This window comes from Rhea pennata, chromosome 1, assembly GCF_028389875.1.
Source record: "Rhea pennata isolate bPtePen1 chromosome 1, bPtePen1.pri, whole genome shotgun sequence".
NCBI classification, from domain to species: domain Eukaryota; kingdom Metazoa; phylum Chordata; class Aves; order Rheiformes; family Rheidae; genus Rhea; species Rhea pennata.
This window is the reverse complement of record NC_084663.1, coordinates 187,901,972-187,924,877: the sequence shown is the minus strand read 5'-3', so window position 1 is coordinate 187,924,877 and position 22,906 is coordinate 187,901,972. Positions and strand designations below refer to the sequence as shown.

Sequence of the window (22,906 nt, the reverse complement as noted above, 5' to 3'; positions counted from 1 at the left end):
AATTGATGAACGGACAGCCAAAGGGACCTCTACTTTTCATGTTATTTTAACTAGCTCATCAGCACTATACTGTGCACACATCTGAGGAACACAATAGCTTTCTTTTCACTGAGTAGATGAACTACAAAGGCCCTCAGTTCAAATGACTTGGTCTTCATCAGTAATATTAAAATAAATCTAAGATGGTTATTGAAAGCAGACAGTATTCCAAATTAATATACACTAGTGTATTTAATGAATAAGCAAAATGAAATACTATCTCAGCAAGTCTTTTAAAAACTCCTGATACAGCACTAGTTTAGCTAATTTTTTTAAAGTGAAAGCATTACAAATCTTAAAGGGAAAGATGAACAAATCCGTTAACTGTGCCAATGTTAGTCCCAGTGAAACAGTACAACATACACCAAACGAAAGAAATATTAAGTCTGATTCCACTTCCTAGTTATTCTAGATGGTCAAAGATTAACATCAAGTTTAACTGACAAGACTTCAATATACAAACTAAAGTTTTAGATGCACAATCTACAAGATCTACAACTTTCAGTCCCTTCTTTTGCTGTTAAAAAAAGTATCTATACACATGGAGACACACACACACACATGAAAACACATTTCAAGCATTTTAATATTAAAAAAATACAACGATTTAAGTCACATGCTTACTATGCTCTGATAGTATTTCCTTTTATTAAGAAGTTATCAATTTTGACTTAATAAATTCTTCATTTCAAGGTTAGGCTTTTCCAAATCTCAAATCTCTTGAAGAAGTTCCTTCTTTTCCTCAAAATACTTCTGAAACCACTCAATATGTTCGATCTTCTGTTTAACAGTTAGGTATGGGTTTTTAGAAAGCCCACAGATTACAAGCTCCATGAAGTGGCGAATAGGTCCTTGCTTGGGGAAGTCTTCTAGGTGTTTCTCTAGAAAAATATGTTCATGAAATTCGGCATCATCCTCCATCCCTAAAAGGGCACAAAACAAAGTAATTATTATGCAACAGTAAACTTAAAAGCAAACAAACAAAAAAAGGATATAGCTTGCAGATAAACCTGTAGTTAGTAAAATATTCCTCTGCTTTTTAATTCTTTTACACAGTTAAGCAAACTGCACAGCAGTGGAAGAAGCTACCACAGAGTTTTAAAACACATTCATATCTCCCTCCACACAGAAAATTTCAGTACGTATGATATTCATGTCTACAACGTCGTTTCCATTTTGTGTTCCCCTTTGTAAGAACATACAGTATTTCCATCAACTTTCTGTCTGGAAACCCTACTAAACACTGATACCAAAATTCATCATCTTGTTCATTCAACACAAGAAAACTTTTGACTCGTAATGAGTACCACATTTTAAATTGTCAATGCTTTCTTAATAAATTGTTTAAGAAAATACTGATTGCTTAATTCTGCAGAGGATTAAAGAACCCACGCTAATATAGGATGAACAAAACTACTTCCTAAAACATCCAATATTGAACAGTTGCTAAATGCTTGTATCTTCATTGCAACTCATTTTTAACATCCTAAGGTTATCAAATGGGATACAAGAAACTGTTTTTTGAACAATTTTTGAATTCAAAAGCATATGCTGATGTAAAAATGTTGTCTATCACATCAGCTGCTACTTAAAAGCAGAGGCTAACACAAGAAGTACTGCATACAAAAGCATTCAGTTCCACAGGAACATGGGACAAGGGATTATTATACATCTTTCATGAAACAGCTTCAAACACATGGTAATTTTTCTGTTCTCTGTCCTGTGGATTTCGTTTACTGTTGTTCAAATCACAATGCTAGCCACAATTTGGAATACAAAATCTTACATATGTGCAAAATAAGGGCTGCTTTAAAGTTTGCAATTCTGAGATTAAAAAAAAAAAAAAGACAAACTGCAATTTGCAATTGACAGAAGGAGGGGTTTTTTTGTAAGCTAGAAGTATCTGAAAATTCTTAGGTGATCACAACCTGTTATAGCTTTGTAGGCAACATTTGCAACTTCAGATAAAAATAACTTTCTTCATTATTAAAGAAAAATAATATTGCATGTGAACATTTCCAGATCATAAAAAAGTTAAGTCTATGCACAGATGTGAGTACACTTTTTTAAAAAATACTAACTAGGATATGATATGTTATTTGCCAATATTAGAACAGCAATATTAAACGCAAAATAATGAAGTCATCCCCGCCCTAAGCTTCCTGCTACATTAAAGCTTTTTCAAATTTGGATACACACCACTGGGATGGGGAAGTGTCTCACAACTTGTATATCCTGTTCACCAAGTTTGCATTATTTCTTTCTGGTCTGAAGCTTTAAGCAGTGCAATACCTCAAGGAGCTGAGAAATGCATCTATTTTTCCCCACAACTGCAGCATCTAAAACATGTGCTGTACCTACCAATGCCAGCTATACATCACTTTCATCTCTCCTGTCCCAGAAAAAGAAAGCAGACATTTCCTTCTTCCAGAAGCTCTGTTCTTTTCCTTTGTGCTTTTTTTTCTCCATAACACTGATTATGTCAGCTTCAAGAGGCTTATTTCTACTGTGCTTCGAAACATACGTCCACTTAAAGCAGCACAGAAATAATCTTTTTTTCATGACACCAAAATCCCACATTTCCTTTCCTCGGAAAGGGCAGGCAGGATGTCATTGTAGCAAGACCCTGGTGGCTGTTTTGAGAAGTAATATCCTTTCCAAATTCAGAAGTAATATCCTTTCCAAATTTCTATTGGACGTGAAATCCAAGAGAAAAACTGACCAACTCACTACTGAAAGAATCTGAATAATGCTGTCAATAAAAGTCATCCTCTGGACAGTCATCTTTTGGGGACAGAAGGATAGCAAAAGAGATAATGTCTCATTAGTAATTTCTCCAGTTCTCATCTGTAATCCCAAAGAAATTAAAAAGGCTATAGAAAAACCACAAGAGACAACCAAACAATTTGATGTGTATAGTCTCACACAAAAATTCAGGTCAGAAGCAACTATTACATCATCTATTTTAATCTCCCATTTGTCAAAAGACATGATAAATGTTTTGGGAATGAAGTGTTGTGTCCAAAGATTTCAGTTAGACCACATACTTCAGTCTTCAAATAAGTAAAGTGTGCATCACAAAAAGAGACCACAATTGCCACAAGCATCAGAGGCTGAGGTCTCTGGTGGGAATTGATTAGATGAGATACGTTCACATGACTCCCTCACCCACAACAAGTCATACCTCATGCTGCAGGGGAACAGCAAGCCTGTCCCTCATACTCTCTTGCACTGTCCTCAGAAATCTATTTCGAAAAAACAAAAAAACAAAAAACAAAAAAAACAACCCCCATACATCCTTTCCTACTATGAAACTCAGGAATCGGTAGGATCCTCAGCATATGAGCAACGCATGAAAGACAGGTATCTAAAGCAGAAGATTTTCTTTATTAGCCTCAGAGCATGAAGTCACCCTCTCTCAATATCCTATTTCCAATACTCTATGTACTACAAAACAGAAATTTTGAGGAATTCCTCTAGATTCCATATTAACCTTCTCAAGAGATGACCAACCAAAAATGACCTAAATGACTGTGTAATGTTTGCTGCCTCGGTTGGTAAACTGATCCAACGCATCTTTGCAGGGAAACAGCATCTCATCCTAACAGCCAAAACAGGACATGGTGGACTTCTGCCTAGAGAAACTAAGAGGCAACTGTAGACACTAAATTTCTGAGACTTCCATTAAACTTATCACTTCTGCCATGACCACCTTTGACACACTAGATATATTTGCTTTTCAGAATGAGGTGCTAAAGCTAAGGAGCAGCAGTAATATGTAGTGTCCTTTCTAAGCACCATGTTCTTCAGAATGTTAGCCATCACTGTGTAAACACACTGAAATCATTTTAGAAAGAGATAAAAATCAGTTTTTCTTCCACCCTTTTGGTATAGCAAAGCTTGGAATAGAGCTAGAGTTACCATAAGTAAAGAGCACAAGCAGAGAGGACAAGTGAGGATAATGCTACAGAAGCTACAGTAATGGTTTGCTAATCTGGTAAAAAATTAATTGATGGCATGGGAGATGGAGAGGGTGCCTAACTGTGTCCTCAGCTGCTTAAGAGAGAAGAGAAAGTGCAGGCAGGCGCAAAGCCCAGGGCAGCAGAGAGGACTGCTCCCGGCCATTGCAGCAAGCCAGTGCAAGTCTAGCCACATCTTCAGACACTCACATCAGGGCCAGAAGTTTTAAAAATCATGACCTTGTCCCAGTGTCTCAAAGCACAGTGCCTCAGTAAAGCACTCTAATGAGAACACTGGAGATGCTCTGAAGCCAAGAAAAGTAGTCACAAGCTTTCCTTTCTGTTTTTTTATGTTTCACTTAAAACTTTAAAGGTTGTCATAATGCTAGAAGTTGAATATATATGCTCCTCAGGAGAAAATTAGACATACGCTTTTATAGCTATGTGTTTGTGGCATAACAGAACAATCACATATTTCTCGATGCAGAACAAGCTGGATTAATGTTCTGCTATTGAGGGAGATGACAGTATAAAAATGTAAAAATTAACAGGGCTAGAGGTATCTTTCTTTTGCAAAGCTACTAAAATTATGGTATGTTGAATTCATTGTAATGAGATTCTCAAGCTTTTTTAACTGAACTTTGACATACCTGATTGGATTAACAACCTGTAACAGCTGCTGTTGGCAGCTTAATAACATGGGATTTGTTGACTTGATATTTCAACCTGAGAGGTAATAAATTTTGGAACACAACACTGGAATTTTCTACCTGACCAGTCTTTGTGAACAAATCAATAAAGATTCTCGTTTAATTATATGTAAAGAGTCTTTGTCCATTTGCCATCCCATCCCAGACAGCAGGGTTCCGGCCACATTACAACAACAGAAAAACCACTGGCCGCAGTGGTATTAAGCTTGCAAAAACATGACTAGAATACACTTGGATTTCTGCACGATAGAACAGACCAATTCTGAGCAGCAATCAAGTTCTATGAAGAAACTGCCAAAATAGGATGAGAATAAACATTAAGAAACAATGAACCACATTATGCAGTTTGCAACTCAATATATGACAGATTTTCAAAGACTCCAAGCTTCAGATACTAACCTGTTTTGCTTTCAGTGACTGAATCATTCTAAAGTAGTTTTGTTTGATGTCTTTAAAGTCTTAAAGACACACACACACACGCACGCACACAGAGCCAAACTCTCCCTGAAGTTATGAAGTTCCCGTTCCTAAAGCGTTCACTTGATTTCTGTAGTTCTTCCCAACCTTAATATTCTCTTCTGGCTGAACTTCACACAGAGCTTTCTCTTTTTAATGGAAAACGAAGCAAATATAGTGCACAAAGATGTCTAGTTAAGATATACCCCCAGAGCAAGTGAATGCTTCAACCATTTTCTCTTATGAAATGGAGAAAACAAAGCAAGCAAACAACTGTTTAACACTCAGCCAGTGCAGATATGGAACTGGCAGATAGTTAAGCAGAATCCTGCTAGCCACTTTGTCTCAGAACCATGCCAAAGAACAGAATAAGCACTGTAAAACATGCAGGGCAGTTTTAAGATGATTATTCCTCTGCTAGAAGCTTCTTTTAAAGAAGTTTCGTAGTAAGAGGAATTATGTAACAGACTTGATTTGTCTCCTGGGTGTTATAATTATCAGGGCTAAGAGAGTAAGAAGGAGTGAAAAAAAGAGAGCGAGTCCTCCCCTTTCTGGCAGGGACCGGCCCTCAGACCAGCCAAAACACCTACAGGACTTCACCTGCCAGAATGAGTTTATCTAAAGCGCCTCTGGTCTGGTACAGCTGGAGAGTTGCATTCGTCAATTATCAAATGCATGATCTGCAGCTGCAATGCTACGTTAAAGTCAAGGGTCATAACATGCTCTAATTCTCAAAAACATAAATATAGACAGATAATAAGAGTTAATAGTGCACGTACCAGCTTCATTGTCAATTGGGAACTCCCACAGTATTCCTTCTTTTGTCCACTGGATCATTTCCTCAAAACCATTTCGGGGAGGCTGCTCAGTTACTGCCACAATCTCCTTAGCAAATTCTACATCCCAAATTGTTGGTGAAGATTCTAAGAAAAAAAAATTTTTTTGTTTTTAAGATCTGACAACATGCCAAAGATTTCTCACTGGCTAAAACAACATATACCTTTTAACATTAATCTTTACAAAGACTACTACATTAAACTGTGCAAGTTTTTCTAGATTCAGCATCATCTTTATCAACATGCTGTTGAAATGAAAGTTTTAGTGTGTGAGCATCTGCTGAAATGTATTCTGAACAGCGAGAGGACAGTTTATTTTTAAACCTTTTTCTCAGAGCAGGAATTTAATTATTCACAGTTATTTTTTTCTCTTCATCTTCCACAGATTGTACATATGCCAAATTCTGAACTTGATTGCTATACTCTCTGCTACAAGAACCTTGCTTTACTCAAGAGACTTCAGGTATTTTCACACCTATACACTCATTCAGGGAGACAACTCTAAATCTACAAATAATGGTAAGTCTTTCCCCACTGTGATAAGTGTCCCAAATTTTGTCTCTTGGGCTCAAGAAATCCTGAATTGCCTGTTTCTCTCTAAATGTCACAGTCCCCTAAGTGATACATCTTTCTTGATGGAATTAAAGGAAATTTTAATTAAGGAATCTTAATTAACATTGAAAGAATAAAATAGGGCTGAACCACAACAAGTAAACATGAACTTTTCCCTCCAAGTGCACTCATACAGTAGCACAGTTACACTTTGAGAATTCCTGCCCCTCCACCCCAGAAGAACTGCTCAGAAGCCCACTCCGAACTCTATCACTGAAGTAAAGGCAACAAACTGGAACCACAAGAAGAGGAACGGCTTGGAGAGCTCTAGGCCAACGCATGAAATAGCACCCCAAGTCCAGCTCCCCTTTGTATTCTTGCCTCATGCCATTACCGGTTCATCCTGAATTCCCTGGGACAGATTTTGGTCTGAATTCAAACGTTACAGTCTATTTTAAGCGAATTGGGGGCTAATCAGCTATTACTTTACTATACTAAAGTTTAAGTATTTGAAATTAAGAAACAATTATACCTTTGGCTCAGTGGCCTAGAGTTCAATCAGATAAAAAAGAAAAGAAATCCTTTCTCCCCTCCTTTGAAGAAAGGACAAAATAATAGGCAAACAGAAATTTCGCATGCTGAAGACCATTTTAGTTTTTTGTGTCAAATGAGAAAATACTCTTTCAAATTATTCTTACTTAGCAGAGAAATTAACAGAATTGTATTTCTCAGCTACCTACTCCAATTTGAGGGCTAGAGGCAGGAATAAAAACATTAATAATAAATAAATAAAAGACAAGGGAAACATACCAGAATTGAACTCTTGTCCACATCTTACTGCATATCCTCTAACAATTTGTTACTAATAAATCTGCTAATAGAAGACTGTAGAAATTTAATTTTTCAAGCTTGGAGTAAAGGTAATAAATATTGTACTTTCACCTCTACAAAATAGAAAATTTAAAAAAAATGATATTTCAGGTTGAGTTATGAAAAACCCTTGCTGGATTCCAATTTATTTTGCAGTTAATATTCAGGTTTTCAAAATAAATATTCAATGAACAATATAGAACTTGCTTTTCTGTCATGTCTAAATAATAGTTTAACTCAGAATCTCCACTAATATGAGCCAAGAAAAAAGTGACAGCAAATGAATCAAAGTATCAAGTATCATGCTGGTATTACCTGAGATTAGGGCAAAAAATTGTTTTATTATCAGGCTTAGTCAGTAAGTCTTGTAATAAGGTTTCTGGCTTAGAATCCACTATAGATATCCTCAAGGCTAACAGGAATCAGACACAAATTCTACGTAAAAAGCTGAAAGAAACTTATTTCCTGATATCTAATTACAAATCCAAGAAAGTCTACTTGCTGTCTCACACTTCTTTTTACAAAACTGGAATGTGCACAAACTGCATGCTAAATTTTATATTTAGTATGACTACTACGTTTTATTGCATCTACATGTATTCATGAAAAAAGTTGCTTATGAAGTAGTACAAATTCTCAACATTTTACCTGAGTGTATTTGATTCAAATCAAGCTACAGTTACTTGAATGAGACTTTTGGCAAGATAGCTAAAACAAAAATACTACGTCATTCACTCTGTATTTATATGCAAAATGGACAGATTTTACAAAAATCTATAGTCTTAAAAAAAACCCACAGATTGAATCCCATTCTAGTAGACAGCCTTCACAGTCCACTGCAGAGGCAGCGGCATTCAGAGAGCGCACAGCTGCTTGGTAATACGCAAATAACACTGTCTGACATTTTACTAAAGAAATTAAGTATCTCCTTGTAGTTTCAAGTGTAAAAAAGGAGAAAATTAGTCAGCTAGAAGCTAGCAAAAACTAATAATCCTGCTCTTAAAGCAGGAACAAGTAAGTCCCATATTCTAAGATAAAAGAGAGAAGTACTATTTTTTCTACAGGTACTAGCTTTACTCCAGACTTAGAACTACCTGTAAAGTCTTTTTCCAAAGGGCCTCACTTTGGAAAAATTAGTGTGTCAAAGATTAGTGCTAACAATGTACACTATCTCATTGTTCAAAAAAGTAAAGTGAGGCAGGGACTTCTTTAAATGCATTACCCACATTCACATACCCTTAGTCAAACCCACAGTCCTATGCTAAATCTTAAATCATGCATCAGTGCCAGTCTTCATGTTTGAAATTACTTGGGAATTAAAGACTGTCACTGCAGAGTTGTGCAGGTAGTGAATACAAAGGTGGGTCATATCCAGTTTTTTGTTGTTTATCCTGTATGAATTCTGCTGTGTAGTTGAAGCTCGCATATGTGAGGAATTAGCTACAGTGGGTAACGTAAGGCCTTGGCTGTCAGACAGCAGAAGTGGATCTTTCACTGTAACACTGAATTAAAAATAGTCAGAAATAAATCAAGTACATAGTCTAGTTTGGGTCCACATTGCTTAAGCTTAGTCATCTCTGGAGTAGGCTTGCTTCCCTGCAATTATACCTTGTGTTTCTTTGCCATAAAACAAATGCAACAAGTTTGCAACTTGAACAAATACATCATGGGAACCAACACACACATTCTCCGGATTGTTTTAATACCTACCAAACACAACAGTCTTAGTGACAAAAAGCTAGTTTTACCCTTCAAGTTCAATAACAGTGCGTTTTGACTAATTCAGAAAACATTAATCCTTGTCACTGTGTGGAAGTTCTGCTTATTAAGAAGCAGATTTTCCTTTTTTTTTTTTTTTTTTTTTTTTTTTTAAGGTCTGAAAGCAGGAAATTAACAGGCCGTGAGTCTCCTTCACAACAATAAACCCCTGATACTCTAGAAATTCAGAACTTGTCTTCATTGTGTTTTTCATTATTGAATTTCCACTAACCTGTTTTCAGTGCCTTTTCTGTATCTGGAGAAGTCTTAGTGAAAATATTAAGTCTCTTTCCTACTTTGAGACTCCTATAAACAAAAAAGAAAAGTGATATTTGGTATTTCACAACACTTCACAACTTTGCCAGATAAAAAATTTAAAAGCACAAAATATTCTCATGAAACTAGTAGACCTCAGGGGGCAGGGGCAGTGAGATAGTGACTCTCATTAAAACCTCAGACTTTTAAGTATTTATGGTTACATTATTACTCTGTAACACAACTTCCCTAAATATTCCTGTGTGAAAGAATGATCAAATGTAGTATTAGCAGTCATTTTTCACCAAAGTAGTTAAGAATCTGAGTGACGTTAAACAGTATCAAATCACAGTACTTGAACAATTTTACAAAATTGCAACTAGAAGGTGAATTTGACTTTTTTCCCCCCTGCATTGCACAACTCAGGAAGAAGCAGCAACAACTAAATTAAACAATTCCTGCTTTATTCATAAATAGCCTTTCTGGAAGATTGCACCGCCATCTTTTCTTCTCTGCCATATGACAAACACTCAAAGTATAGCTGTATGATACATTTTAATACCATCACCCCGTGCTCTTTTTTCTCACTATAACAATATTTTATTCTGACCATTTATTCTTAATCATATTTATATTCAGCAGGAGTGTAAATCGAGGGAAAAAAAATCCAACAGCAGATCAACAACTAATCAGAATAAATTTTCATATAAATAAAATGAAGGAAAAAAGCAATGCCTTTACTGTATAGTGGCCCAAACTGTAAAATAAATTATTCTTTTAACTATATAACTTTTCTTGGTTCTGTAGGTTTCCACTGAAATTCTAACAGATCCTATTTTGTATTATTACATATTCACTGCTACCCTAGCAATGCTTGCTTTTCCTGACCTTAAATTTCACCTCTCTGCTTTTCCTGAAGATTTCTGATGGCCAGAACTACTACTGCAAAACCTGTTCTTGTCATACTACTTTTTATTGATGCAACTACCTTGGATCTATTTCAGGCAAGAGCAGTCTAATTACACAGTCTTAAAAGAATGTAGATTTGGAATTATATTTTCCTATCTGTGTGCCTAACTCCCTGTAACACTGGCTGAAGATAGGAGCCTGACTTGGAAGAACGTTTGTTTTAAAAATGACGAGCTCAAATTACTATAATGCAACATCATCCATTTCATTGAAATCTACCAACTCTACACTTGTTTATGTTTTTCCTAACCACCTCTTTGCATATTATCAACAGATAACCACAACTGTTCTTTTTCAGTGTTCCAGGAGGAAGGTTAAGACTGAAACTGGATACAGTTTCTTCATTACAGATTTTAAAAATTCCTTAAAGTACTGTTCCTAAAGTTACCAAGTTACCAAGTACAGCTTCATCACACAAAGAAGGTGAGATAGCTCCTCTGACTTCATAAATTATTTCATAAATGTTTTCAAACATACAGTGAAGTTTGCTTTACCTTACACTAGTTTAATAAATAAAAGCAGCTTACAGCTTAATATTTACAAAATAATATAGACTGTATAAGTAAATAATAGTAGTTCAAGAAAAAGGAAGTTACTCAGAAACATTTCAGCAGGCACATCAAATTCTTCAACAACAATGCTCACTTCTTCGGGGCTTTTGCATGGTTTACGTGGCTTAAGGATGCACGCATTCCGACTCATTCCATATGAAAAATTACAACTGTTTTTACAATGTACGGAAATAGATGTCTCAGCCAAAGAGGGCAGAATACTGCATATCTGCTTGCGTATAACCTTACGCCTACTTTTTCTTAATTATCTAAATTCTGTTTTCAGCATTATCCACCTAAACACCAATGATCGCCTCAATTTCTAACCCCTAATCCCAAGTAAAGTCATGTATAAGTAATTTGTAAAGAAGTTAATCTTACTGAAAATGGAATTGCTGGAGAAATAATATATTAAGAAGCTATGTAATCATGTGGCTGTCATGGGAAATTAAAAGAATGTAAGTATGAAAACACAGCTCATAAGATTTAAAAAAGAGCACTATCTTAATTCACTAAAAAATATATTGGCCACCAAAAAAAACCAAAAAAACAAAAAACAGTAGTAAGGCATTTTTAAGGAGTACCCTGAAATCACCATGTAAATTATGAAGTTCATTTTATAGACAATTAGAATGTCACAGGCAACAGAGAAATCAGTTACAGAATGACTTAGTAGGTTCAACATGAGGGTTACAAAAAACCCTTTAAAAGTTTCTTTAAAAAAATCCAATAGAACAAATAAAATATTTCTGAACATAGAACATTTATCTAAATTTTCCATCAGGTGACAGTAAGTCTTCAAAGTCTCCATCTAAAAAAAAAAAGTTACCAAAGTGATACAAAATTACATTTTGCATAAATGTGTATAACTTAAACTAGTTAAAAAACAGAAACAAGATTAAAAATGCTTAGTGCTGAAATATAATTATGTAAGATTTATTGACAAAAAGTTATTTGATTAGCTGGTTAACACTAGTGTGTTCTCACACAAATTAATTTCAATGTTGACAGCATTTTTTGTGAAAATACTTTAAAAATTCTCTTTAAGTTTCGAAGTATTAGAGTATCATGAATATTTATGACTAAATCTAAAATGTTACGCATTAGTGACTTTTTGCATACTAGTTCTCTGGGAGGTGGGAAGGAACACAACAGAAAATACCTTCTGGAATCAGAAGACACGAGTCTTTCAGGCTTGATTCTTCTACCATCCTCTTCCAGCTCCAAAGAAATGAGATTGGAAAGCCTCACACCTCTCTGAGCTGGGGACTCTCTCTTAACTGTCATGTCTGAAATAACGTTGCTGAAATCAAAAACATGAAAATAAAAACTTAACAAAAACAAAAAGGCAAGAAGTTTTGTCATGTGCATTAATAAGGCAAACTACTCTCACTTGATTTCATAATCCTATAAAACAGAATTAGACATTCCTTACATGATATATCCATTTTTCAAGTCATCAGATATGCCAGTCTAACCTTTTAAACAAACTCAGCTGTTACATTCTAGTAATAAAAGTGAAAAGTGCTATTTCAATCTATTAAACTTGCAGGAAATTCTCTTTGAAATAGTCTAGTTACCAACAAAAGGAATACTATCATTTCACATATCTGTATATACTATATTCAGAGAGTCCATTAGGCATATTTTGCTCAAGTAAATAAGGAATTTCTCTGGATACAAGGCATTTACTGGAATAAGGATTAAAAATAACCATTTTTTTGGACAGCAATCAACTCCACTCAGGGAGCAGTAGCAGAACTAACCTTCACACATCAGCTGACACAGGTCAATCACGCCACCCTAATAAGTAGGTCATCTTTCCTGACTCCCTGCAATCTCCTGCATTGCACAGTGACATCATAGCATCACAGACCACATCTTCTCTCATAATTCTGAAGTCAAAAATCACACATGAAGAGCAAATGCTCTGGTCTGCTCCAGTGTAGCACGCAATTCATTCTGATCATAAAGGCCAAAACATAAAACCTCTCTGCCTCAGCCAGTTAGCCCCCTTAATTTGTATGTCTGCCAGTTGGCAAAAACCAAGCTTGTTATTCTTCCTTGTATGTACCCTCTTCTCCCAGCTGCTACCAGGTCAAATAAGTATTACAAGAAAAAGCAGCCATCCAAAATTGCAGTGCTCAAGTTCTAACATATAAAGATGGTCTCAAAAATAAAAATAGGCCAAGTCAAAAGCATTACATAACCGTTTTTAAAAAACATCTGAATAAAGTTCAAACTATGTTTTTGGTAGCTTAAGTCAAAAGAGATTTTATTACCAATAAATATTTCTGGAAAACTATAAAAGCTAACCATCACAGCAACACAGTAGGACTTTCTTTTCAGTCTTAGATGTGGTTCTGAATGGCAGAACAAGAATAACATAGCTCTTCAAGCATCTGCTCTAAACAAAATGGTATCTGAAAGTTAAGTTTTAAATGCAAACACTTTAACCTTAAAGAGAAAATAATCTCAACCTTACTTGCATCTTTCTTATGCTAGAAGTTATTTTATGAAGTGACTACTGGCATCAGTGAGCTGCCGATGGGCCAGAAACTTGACGCATTACTAACGGTCAGGCTAACGTAATTCCTTAGGTCACAGTCACACTCTGTCCAGCTCAACCGCTCAACTTGGCAGCAGCCCTCAAAGCTGGAGCGCTGCTATGCTACAAGGGGTCAGGCTTTCTCCGAGAAGCTCTCCTCACTATAGAATTTGGTTTTATTTGTGGCTTTGCACGGCAGATCAAACCTCCTTCTGGAGAGACTGCACTACCAGGCTATTAGTATATGCAGTCAATAGTATCATATTTCTCATGATATGTCCTGATGTCACCACACCATTGATATATGCAAATTAATGGTGGAAACTTTCATCATTCCATAATTGTTTTCTATATTAACTAAAAACAAAACTACAGAGATATTTTTAATGCCTTCTGTGATGAAAAATGTAAGAGGACAAACTTATATTCCAACTCCAGTGTATCTACAGTGGTCAGATATTACATGATACTATCTCATGTCCCAACATGGGATGCCTTCCAGAGCTGGAAAGAGCGAGAGCTTTTATATCAAACAGATTCTTCTTTTTTTTTCCTGAATAATAACCAATAATTATAACATTAAAAACAAAGACACAGGGAACTTAAGATACACTTTAGCCTTAAGCTCTGAATTACATTTCTTCTTATTCACCGAAAACAGGAGCTGAAATTTCAACTTACAGTGCCACTGGTTTTACTTTAACATAGCGCTGTTGCAATTTCCATTGAGTGAAACTTCATCCCACACTGAGAAAAATAAATTCTTGTATCATTAACATTTTCCCCTCCTACTGAACATGCTGTCCTTGCAACCGCTACAAAACAAGCTACTGGGAGAAGACTGTGTACAACAATGACCTCTGGAGGTCAGACCATATTACTGAAAAACATAATACAAATCAAAAGATCCCGACAACATAAAATTTAGTACCTTTATAAATCTCAGTAGCAGTGTCTCAATTTGTTGCAGCTAAGCATTATATTAAATGATTCTAATGTTTATGCAAATATCTCATTTTTAAATCAATTTTCAAGTTTTAAATAAAGGATGGAGATATATATTGGCTTTTTCGATACATCAGTGTAACAACTGTAAAACCCTCATGAAGAAAATGGAAAAGTCTAACAGCCCATATTCCCTTGTTGTCAAACAAAAATAAACATAAAATAGTCACATACGAATAAAAGAGATTACTTTCTAATATATTAAAGGCATTTCAGTCCCTTGTATAGGTTGATATATTCTGGAGGATAAGGCAAACCTGAAATCTGCTTTTTATGAATTCCCCCCCTTCCCCTTACTCTGAAGGGAAGGGTGATAGTAACAAATTCATCTCAAGTCTAACTGTGAGGTTTTGCCATTACCTAACTTATCAATCCCAAAAGTCATCAGGATTGTTGGTCTTCCTAAAGAACTCATCCACTGGTACAGTTTCAAAATGTTCACCTAACTATTAAGGAAGAAAATAAAACTTTCCAATATAAAATAAAAATTAATATATATTCTCAGGTGAAATAAACTAGCTCATAACACTGCCTTCGGGTGCAGAAGAACTTAGAATCATAGAATGACTGAGGCTGGAAGGGGCCTCTCGAGATCATCTAGTCCAACCTCTCTGCTCAGCAGGGTCACCTAGAGCATGGTAGACAGGGTTGCATCCAGGTGGGCCTTGAAGATCTCCAGAGAAGGAGACTCCACAACCTCTCTGGGCAACCTGGTCCAGTGCTCTGTCACTCTCACAGGGAAGAAATTCCCCCTCACGGTCAGGCGGAACTTCCTGTGCTTCAATTTCTGCCCATTGCCTCTTGTCCTGTCACATGGGACAACTGAAAAGAGTTTGTCCCTGTCCCCTTGACACCCTCTCTTCAGGTACTTGTACACATTGATAAGATTCCCCCTCAGGCTTCTCTTCCCCAGGCTGAAGAGGCCCAGCTCTCGCAGCCGTTCCTCATAGGGCAGGTGCTCCAGCCCTCTGAGCATCTTTGTAGCCCTGTGCTGGACTCTCTCCAGTAGCTCCATGTCTCTCTTGCCCTGGGGAGCCCAGAACTGGACACAGTACTCAAGATGAGGCCTCACCAGGGCTAATTCAAAGCACAACAAAACAGCTATGATATTCCTAGTCAACCAACAAGGCTACATACATGAGGAAAATGAGTCTTTCCAACCACAGAGATTCATCCACAGGTATGTTATAGTATTTTATAATAGGACATCTGAAGCCTATACTGTTCTGTACAGCTGTTCCGTTGTCTGTATCTGGACAACTATATAGAACCACACAACATGGGGACTAAAGCTTTCAAATTTCTTGGGAATTCAAACTTTCTTTTAAAGGAAAAGGTCCTTCCATTTACATTACAATTTCCCTAGACTCCTTCCATAGGGGTCACAGCTGGGTAGTGCTTCAGGAGAAGCGCAACCCTGTGGACAGTGAGCAAACCAACCAAAACCACAGAAAAGTGCATACACTAAGGCACAGGGGAAAGTGCACATGAGGTTTGGCATTGCACATACTAGTTTAGTCGGTATTAGTATGACACCAACATCTTACCGGGAACTGAAGTAGGTTCCAACCATGCTTAAGTTGGTCATCCACAGCCTACACCATTTCTAAGACGTTACTCTGCTCTTTTAAAAACCCCAGTGACAGACATGTCATAACCTCAAAATGATAATTAATAGTAGAGTTTAATGAATATATTATTTATATAGAATAACTCCTTGCTTATTCTTCTTAATTTAAGAAGTGTCTCCTAGTTTTTTTGTAACAGTCAGATCCTTAATCTTTCTTTATTCATTTCAGCTCTAAAAGCCCATGGAGATTAACACCCCTGTTAAGTTCCTAGGATCTTTTATATTCAGACTGAGAAGAGATTATGAAAACTGAGCATATACACAGCCTTTGGAGATGCTTGACTATATTACCTAAAACTGTATGATCTTCTCTGCCTTCCTCCTTTACTAACACAGACTTCACACATCTGGAGAGAATTTCACTTAGCTGTCCATAACGACCATTAGCTCTCTTGGCAGAGAAACATGAATTCAGGCTAAAAGGGAAGCTTGCACAGTCTCTCCCTTTTCCTTTCACAACTTCTGAAGAATATGTATTTTGCTCAACAAAGTTATCATTCATGTACTTCCACATTACACCATCTATTTGTAACTTATCTGTTACATTCTTCCGTGGTCTTCACTCACTCGAAAGGCAGACATCAGCAGCAAGCATCACTAGTTTGTCAGCTACTCTATTTACAGTTCACTAATAGACATACAAAGCACAAACGAACTCTTTACTGATCTCTATAGCAACCTACAAATAATAATAAATGGACCAAACTTAATTCCTGCTTTGGAACAAATTCATTTTCACAGAATTAACTTAAACTTCACAATTAAAACTTCACAACGCAAACAGGCATAAAAAAGTTACAAATTCCTATTTTGCTGAAGATAGGATTTTCTGTTTAGTTCAACATTTCACATGGATGTAACAATTTATTTTCTGAGCAGCTATCTTAATACTAGCTAAAAAGAGAGAATGAAAAAACTGTTTTTAGCTGTCATCCAAAAGAAGGAGCAGTACGTGCAACTGTCAGTTTCCAAACAAATGTTTCTCATCTGTTTGAAAGCCGCACTGGAAACGGAATTAAGCCAAGAGATGAGTTTCTCGGGTTGACTGGAAATTTTTGGAAGAAAGGGTGGGGCTTTAGAGTTGCTCTACTTCAGTTCAGCGAAGCTGTCACGAAAATTCACCAGTCCAGACAGAACGTCAGACAAAAATGTCTACAAGTGCATCCACTGTGCGACAATTTGGAAAGCTGGAAAAAAAAACCTGTTATTCTGCTAGCCCAAGAAAAAAATGGTCCTGGGCAGTAAAAAGATCCATTTTTGCAACAGAATTTTAGAATAAAGACATTAAAATTAAAGGAGTTGGGTATAACCAAATCAATGATACCCTCATTACACATAAATTCCAAGAATAACTTGCCCAAATGTATCTTATAAGGCCTTTTTCCAACAGAGAAGCTAGTCACCTTCAAGATGAAGTTACAAAACTAGAAGCTTTAGCATTATTGAGAATAACATTCAATATACAAACCGTATGTTAATAGTTCCCCCCTTCTTCTGTTTATCTGTAATTTCTTCATGTCTTCTTAGTTGTGCAAGTAGATCAGATTCTGTCTGTTCCTTGTTGAGCGGTAAAGAAGATGCAACTGCAGAAGCAGCCTCCACTAATTCTCGATGTAAAGGCTTGCCTCTGTAAGAGACAAAAAATATGAAAACATGAAGTAAAAGAGCCTTAATGTATTTAAATTGTCATTTCACATTGTCACTTTATGCTTTAAAAAAATCAGAAATAACAGTTCCACATTATCCCAGTGATTGGGGGAAGCCCGTATTTGTCACTACTAAATGACTGCTAAATGACACTGACAAGCTTTTTTTCTTGTATCAGTAAAAAGAAAAGCCCTATACCACTGAGCATTCTATCAGAGGCAAAGCCGAGACGACCACAGGCAGCACAGACCCGTAATGTTTTAAAAACTGAAACAAAACATATGGTGTGGGAGAACTACCCACAACACTCGACAATCATGATGCCACTCTTATTAAGGATTTTTTCCTTTCTCGTCATTTTTATTACATTTTATTTGAACAATAATATTTTCTCCCTCCTATTCAAGTAACTTTCCATGCGCAGCTACTAATGCTACCTTTGTAGAGCCTCACCGTAGAAAAAAAGTAGCATATTGTAGAAAGCACATAACAGCCTCTGTCCAGATTCGCCCAGTGACTGACTGCAATGTACATTTTTATACTAATTCTGTATTCGACTCTATATTTGGTATCTTGTCCTAGATAATGACAAAAGCAATTTGAAAAAGAAGAAAACAAACAGGAAGTGTATTTGTTATGCTTTACCGCTGGATGTCTTCTGTAGTTTTTGGAGAGATACTGCTTTTACTGTCCAGGCCTTCCAGCTGCTTCACAGCTTGCTTTTTGGTCTCATGTGTTTTTAATTGCTGGAATTTCTTCTTGGAGCTCACTTCTACTTTCATGTTACCAATAATGTTTAATAACTTCTGCTTTGGTGTTTCTGCTGAATCCTCCTGACTCTTTGATGCCGTTTTGGTGGTGCTGTCTGTAGAAGCAGTCGATCCATCTTCTTTTGTAAACAGGACAGTGCTAGTGCTAAAGAGTTTCTGTACTTTGCTAGGTAATAGAGAACATTTAAAAAGAAAAAAAAAAAAGAAAAAAAGAGAGACAAACAGAAAAAAAAAAAAAGCAGAAGTTACAAATAGGCTCCAAGGCCAAATTTTGTAAGCTTACAAAAAACATTAGTTACAACTCTCTAGGCCCAATTACAAACAAACTGAATTAGGTACTCAAACAAGTACTTTTTGTTCTTTGGGAGGGGCTAAGCGCAATATTTATAACTTTCAGCTATTTGTGGTTTCTTCATCACAAAATCACGTAAGCAACTTTATTTCCTCCACAACTACGCTTAAACCATGAACTGAAACAAAACAAAACCTAACAAGTAACCCTGGATTAGGTAGCAGACTGAGAATTTGAAATCCCTACGTTTTACCACAGCTGCTGGCTTTATTCTGAACTACAGACTGTGCGACATTGTAACCACGTGAATCTGAATGACTCATTTGTACTTTTGTAAACCTAGATCTCAGGTGCGTTCAAAAAACCCCAAACTACTGGCACTTGATACTTGAATTCACTAGCAGAATTCTCACCGAAATGCTTAAAACTAAGCACCAAAGAAACCACTCCTCACTCTCTTCAAAAAAAGATTAGGCAACAACCAGACTGTACATACAGGTTTCAGTTCCACATTGTTTACTCTGGCTGTAATCTGATGTTTGGGCACTACTAAGGAAACAATCATTTGCATTTCCTACCCTGAGCCCTGCAAGATACCAGCCAAGCATTTGTGCAGCCATACAGGGGAATGGATCCTGCAGCAAAGTAACCCAGAAACAAACAGAACAGTTATTTTGGTTATTTTTCCATCTAGAACAGTACCTTCACCTAGTTTACCACATCACCTCCAAGGAGTTCATACCAGCACAGTACTGGCAAGGATAATATGCCAAGGATGGGAGGGGGCTGCTTAAGATACTGTTGAAATACAGGTGCAACTGCCTTCCCTGGAAAAACTACTGTAAGATTCAAATAACAGTTCTCATCAACATTTTAAAATTAAAAGTTTGAATATTTCAAATCAAAGCTATTTTTATGAGTATTTTCAAGTTACCAAAAATAAAATAAAATCTGCAATGGGATATCTCTTTTGCCATGGAATATTTTATTTCAACAGATTTGAAGTGATTTGGACATTTCCTTCCTCCTTCCCCCCCCACACCTATCTTTGCCCCCCAAAAAACAAAAAATCTGCTATTATCAGCAAGCACCATATTATTACTTCAATCACTCTGCACTTAATAAATTGTCCGCCTTAAATTGTCAGCATCAGGCCCTATTTTAACAATGAAAGGCAACAAGAAAATTTAAGCAAAACCTCAGAACCACATAACTGAGAAGACTGTAGGAATCCTGATGGTTTAGAGTTGTTCTCCATAGGTCTTCTCCAAATACATGTTTTTCATTAGTTCATGTTGCACATTCTCTAGAACTATTTAACCTATCGAGAAATCTCTGCTTACAACAGTAGATACAACACAGGCAACAAGAATGCAAGCCTTAAATATTTAAAGCCAGTACTATACTGCAGTTTGCACCACGGTGTTGCACCAGCCATTAGGTTTTTTTTTCCGCGTGGAGAAGCCTCCTCTATACATCAGGCTATCACATTACTGTAGTTCGTCCCCAGAAAAACTGAGGAGCTTTGAAATAAGAAATATACATCCGCCTCTTTACTACAAGAAGTTAAACGTTTTCAATAAAAACGGACTTCCAAGCAGTATTTGTAGGCAGTGCTTTGGGCAGGTGCCTCTGCCGACAGGCGGCACCGCTCAGCTTTTCGCCCTCTCCGCCCCGTATGCAAGGTTTAAAGTTTCCACCAGCTCACACAGGGACAGGGACAGGGACAGGGACAGGGACAGGGACAGGGGCACGGGCACGGGCAGGGGCAGGGGCAGGGGCAGGGGCAGGGGCAGGGGCACGGGCAGGGGCACGGGCAGGGGCAGGGGCAGGGGCAGGGGCACGGGCAGGGGCAGGGGCAGGGGCAGGGGCAGGGACAGGGGCACGGGCACGGGCAGGGGCAGGGGCAGGGACAGGGACAGGGGCACGGGCACGGGCACGGGCAGGGGCAGGGGCAGGGGCAGGGGCACGGGCAGGGGCAGGGGCAGGGGCACCAGCCCAGCGCAGCCCGCCCCGCTTCGGAGCGCTGCGCCGGCGCGGCCGGACGCGCCCGCGCGAGCACTACCGTAAACACCGCCCTGCGGCGCACCACCAATCCTCGCCCCCAACCCGCCCGGCGCGCCCTTGAGAAAGCCAGGTATTTACGGGAGGCGGGCCTCGGGCTCCCTCCCTCCCGTCCCCGGTACCTGCGAGGCCGCCGCTCCTGTCGCGCCGCGCCCGCCGCCTGCCCGCCCCTCGGCGGCCCCGTGAGGAGCCGGGCGGCGAGGTGGCCCCCGCCGGCGAGGCGGCTGCAGCCCCCAGCCCCGCCGCCCACGACGGCGAGGCGGCTCCACATCGTCCCGCCCGCGCGCGGCGGTCCGTCCCTCTCCGCGCCCCCCTCCCCTCCCCGGCGGCGCCGCACGCATGCGCTGCCGGCTGGAAACGGGAGTCGCGCCGAGCGTTCCGCCGCCGAGCGTTCCCCCCACTTGGCAGCGCAGGCCCCAGGAGATGGGCTTGGTCTGGAGGGAGCCTGGGTGGAAAGGAAACCACTTAGCAAGGAAACCTCTTCCTCTGCCGAGTCAGACAAGCTTCCCTGGCATTGCCGTCCCAGCTGTTTGGCTGCCGGAAGCTATCCATCCCTCCTGTGCTACAGCACAAGGAGGCATGGTGCCTCTCCAGCCACACAACGGGCCACCACATCCCAAAGCCAAATATCTGTACCCCAGGTGGTCCTCACAGCCAGACCTCTTCTGCCTCAGAACACACCTCCATGGTGCTGCAAGGCACCTCGAAGCCAAGCTCTCTGCACACATACCACATTTCTGTCCAGCCTAACTCCTGTGAGGGCAGCTGAAGTTAAGCTCCAGATTTCCCACCAGCTCCCGGCAAGGCACTGCTCTGCCAGCAGTGTGCGAAGTGGTAAAAGCACCACTTGGCTTAGCAGAAACGCATGCAGGTAACACAAAGAGCCACACGGGGGCAATATGCTCATTGCAGTATTGCATTTCACTGCTTTAACACCTCCCAGGCTAGATTTTGTTCTGTACCAGTTAGTAGCCATTCTGTACATCTTTTGCACAGAGTCCAGGCAGGTCAGACCTGCTGGTCTGCACCAACAATTTGATTCTGGACAATTATCCCAAATCACTGAAGGCATCATGCTCTACCTAACCAATGGCTACTGCAGGCAATGTGCAGTTTAATTATGTATTAGTCACAAGCTTCACGGCATCAAGAGTTTAGGTATTTTTCACCAATTATATCTTCCAACAGTGCTGCAGTCCTACTAAAAACAATAAATCAATACACAGTTCAAAGTACTTTGTGATTAAACAGTAATCTATGTAATATTTCTGATCATTTCAGATATACAATTAGCTCACTGGCACTAAAGGTTGTCACAGATTCAGCAGCGTATTTCTAAATTAAAGCAATAAAATCATGTATAAGTTGACTTATTGTTTACAGAACTGTTTATAATCTAATCTGCTCTTCATTAACAATTGTGGTATTTTGAAGAATAGCCTCAAACTATTTAAAAGGAATGATGTCAAGAAAACAACCACATACAGGATCACCCACATCTGAGGCCTACAACTTATTATTAAAACTGATGGGGAAAACAGGTGTATTTTACTTTCTGGAATTCATAATGCTTTTTCCTTAGTTTGGGCTTTGTGGCCAGTTTTTATCTGTGAGAAAACACCATGAATCTAAGCTAAAATAGGTAGGTGTATGTGTCTTGATACACGTAAGCACATGTGCAGCTCAGCACTGATTGCAGGCATGTGGCATTTCCCAGAAACACCACACGTTCTTGTGGAATACTTTGAGTACCACCAAGCATTGATACATGTTGTAGCTACTGCTAATTTACCTTTCCACAGGTTGTACTGTGTCCTATAGTGATTTCAACTGCAAGTCGCTTCTGAAGGGTCTGGAAGTGTTTCAATTAACTCTAATCAAAAGAAAAAAAAATCATTGTGTGGAGCTTTGCACAGTTTTAGCTGAACAAAGTGATATTACCTCTCTTCATAGTCCCTGAAAGCTAGGAGCACAAAATTAAATAATAAACTTTAC

At 38.4% G+C, this 22,906-nt stretch overlaps 1 protein-coding gene across 1 annotated transcript; it reads right to left on the bottom strand.

The window, feature by feature from the left end:
* Positions 1–205: 205 nt before the first annotated feature.
* MRPS31 (mitochondrial ribosomal protein S31) lies at positions 206–21,199 on the bottom strand. Its single transcript, XM_062567066.1, has 7 exons — positions 21,034–21,199; positions 18,431–18,721; positions 17,607–17,765; positions 12,118–12,258; positions 9,413–9,486; positions 5,944–6,087; positions 206–962 (listed from the first exon to the last, which is right to left on the bottom strand). Exons 1-7 carry the CDS (start codon positions 21,180–21,182, stop codon positions 751–753), a joined length of 1,170 nt encoding a protein of 389 aa, XP_062423050.1. The 5' UTR covers positions 21,183–21,199; the 3' UTR covers positions 206–750.
* Between the last annotated feature and the right edge of the window lie 1,707 nt (positions 21,200–22,906).

What these genes read in the sequence shown, in the direction of transcription:
- MRPS31 (XM_062567066.1), bottom strand. Translation starts at nt 21,182, where the DNA reads ATGTGGAGCCGCCTCGCCGTCGTGGGCGGCGGGGCTGGGGGCTGCAGC. An exon ending in CAGGAGCGGCGGCCTCGCAG is followed by an intron (nt 18,722 to 21,033) that starts GTACCGGGGACG and finishes TCTATTACCTAG; the next exon opens with CAAAGTACAGAAACTCTTTA. An exon ending in ACTACAGAAGACATCCAGCG is followed by an intron (nt 17,766 to 18,430) that starts GTAAAGCATAAC and finishes TGTCTCTTACAG; the next exon opens with AGGCAAGCCTTTACATCGAG.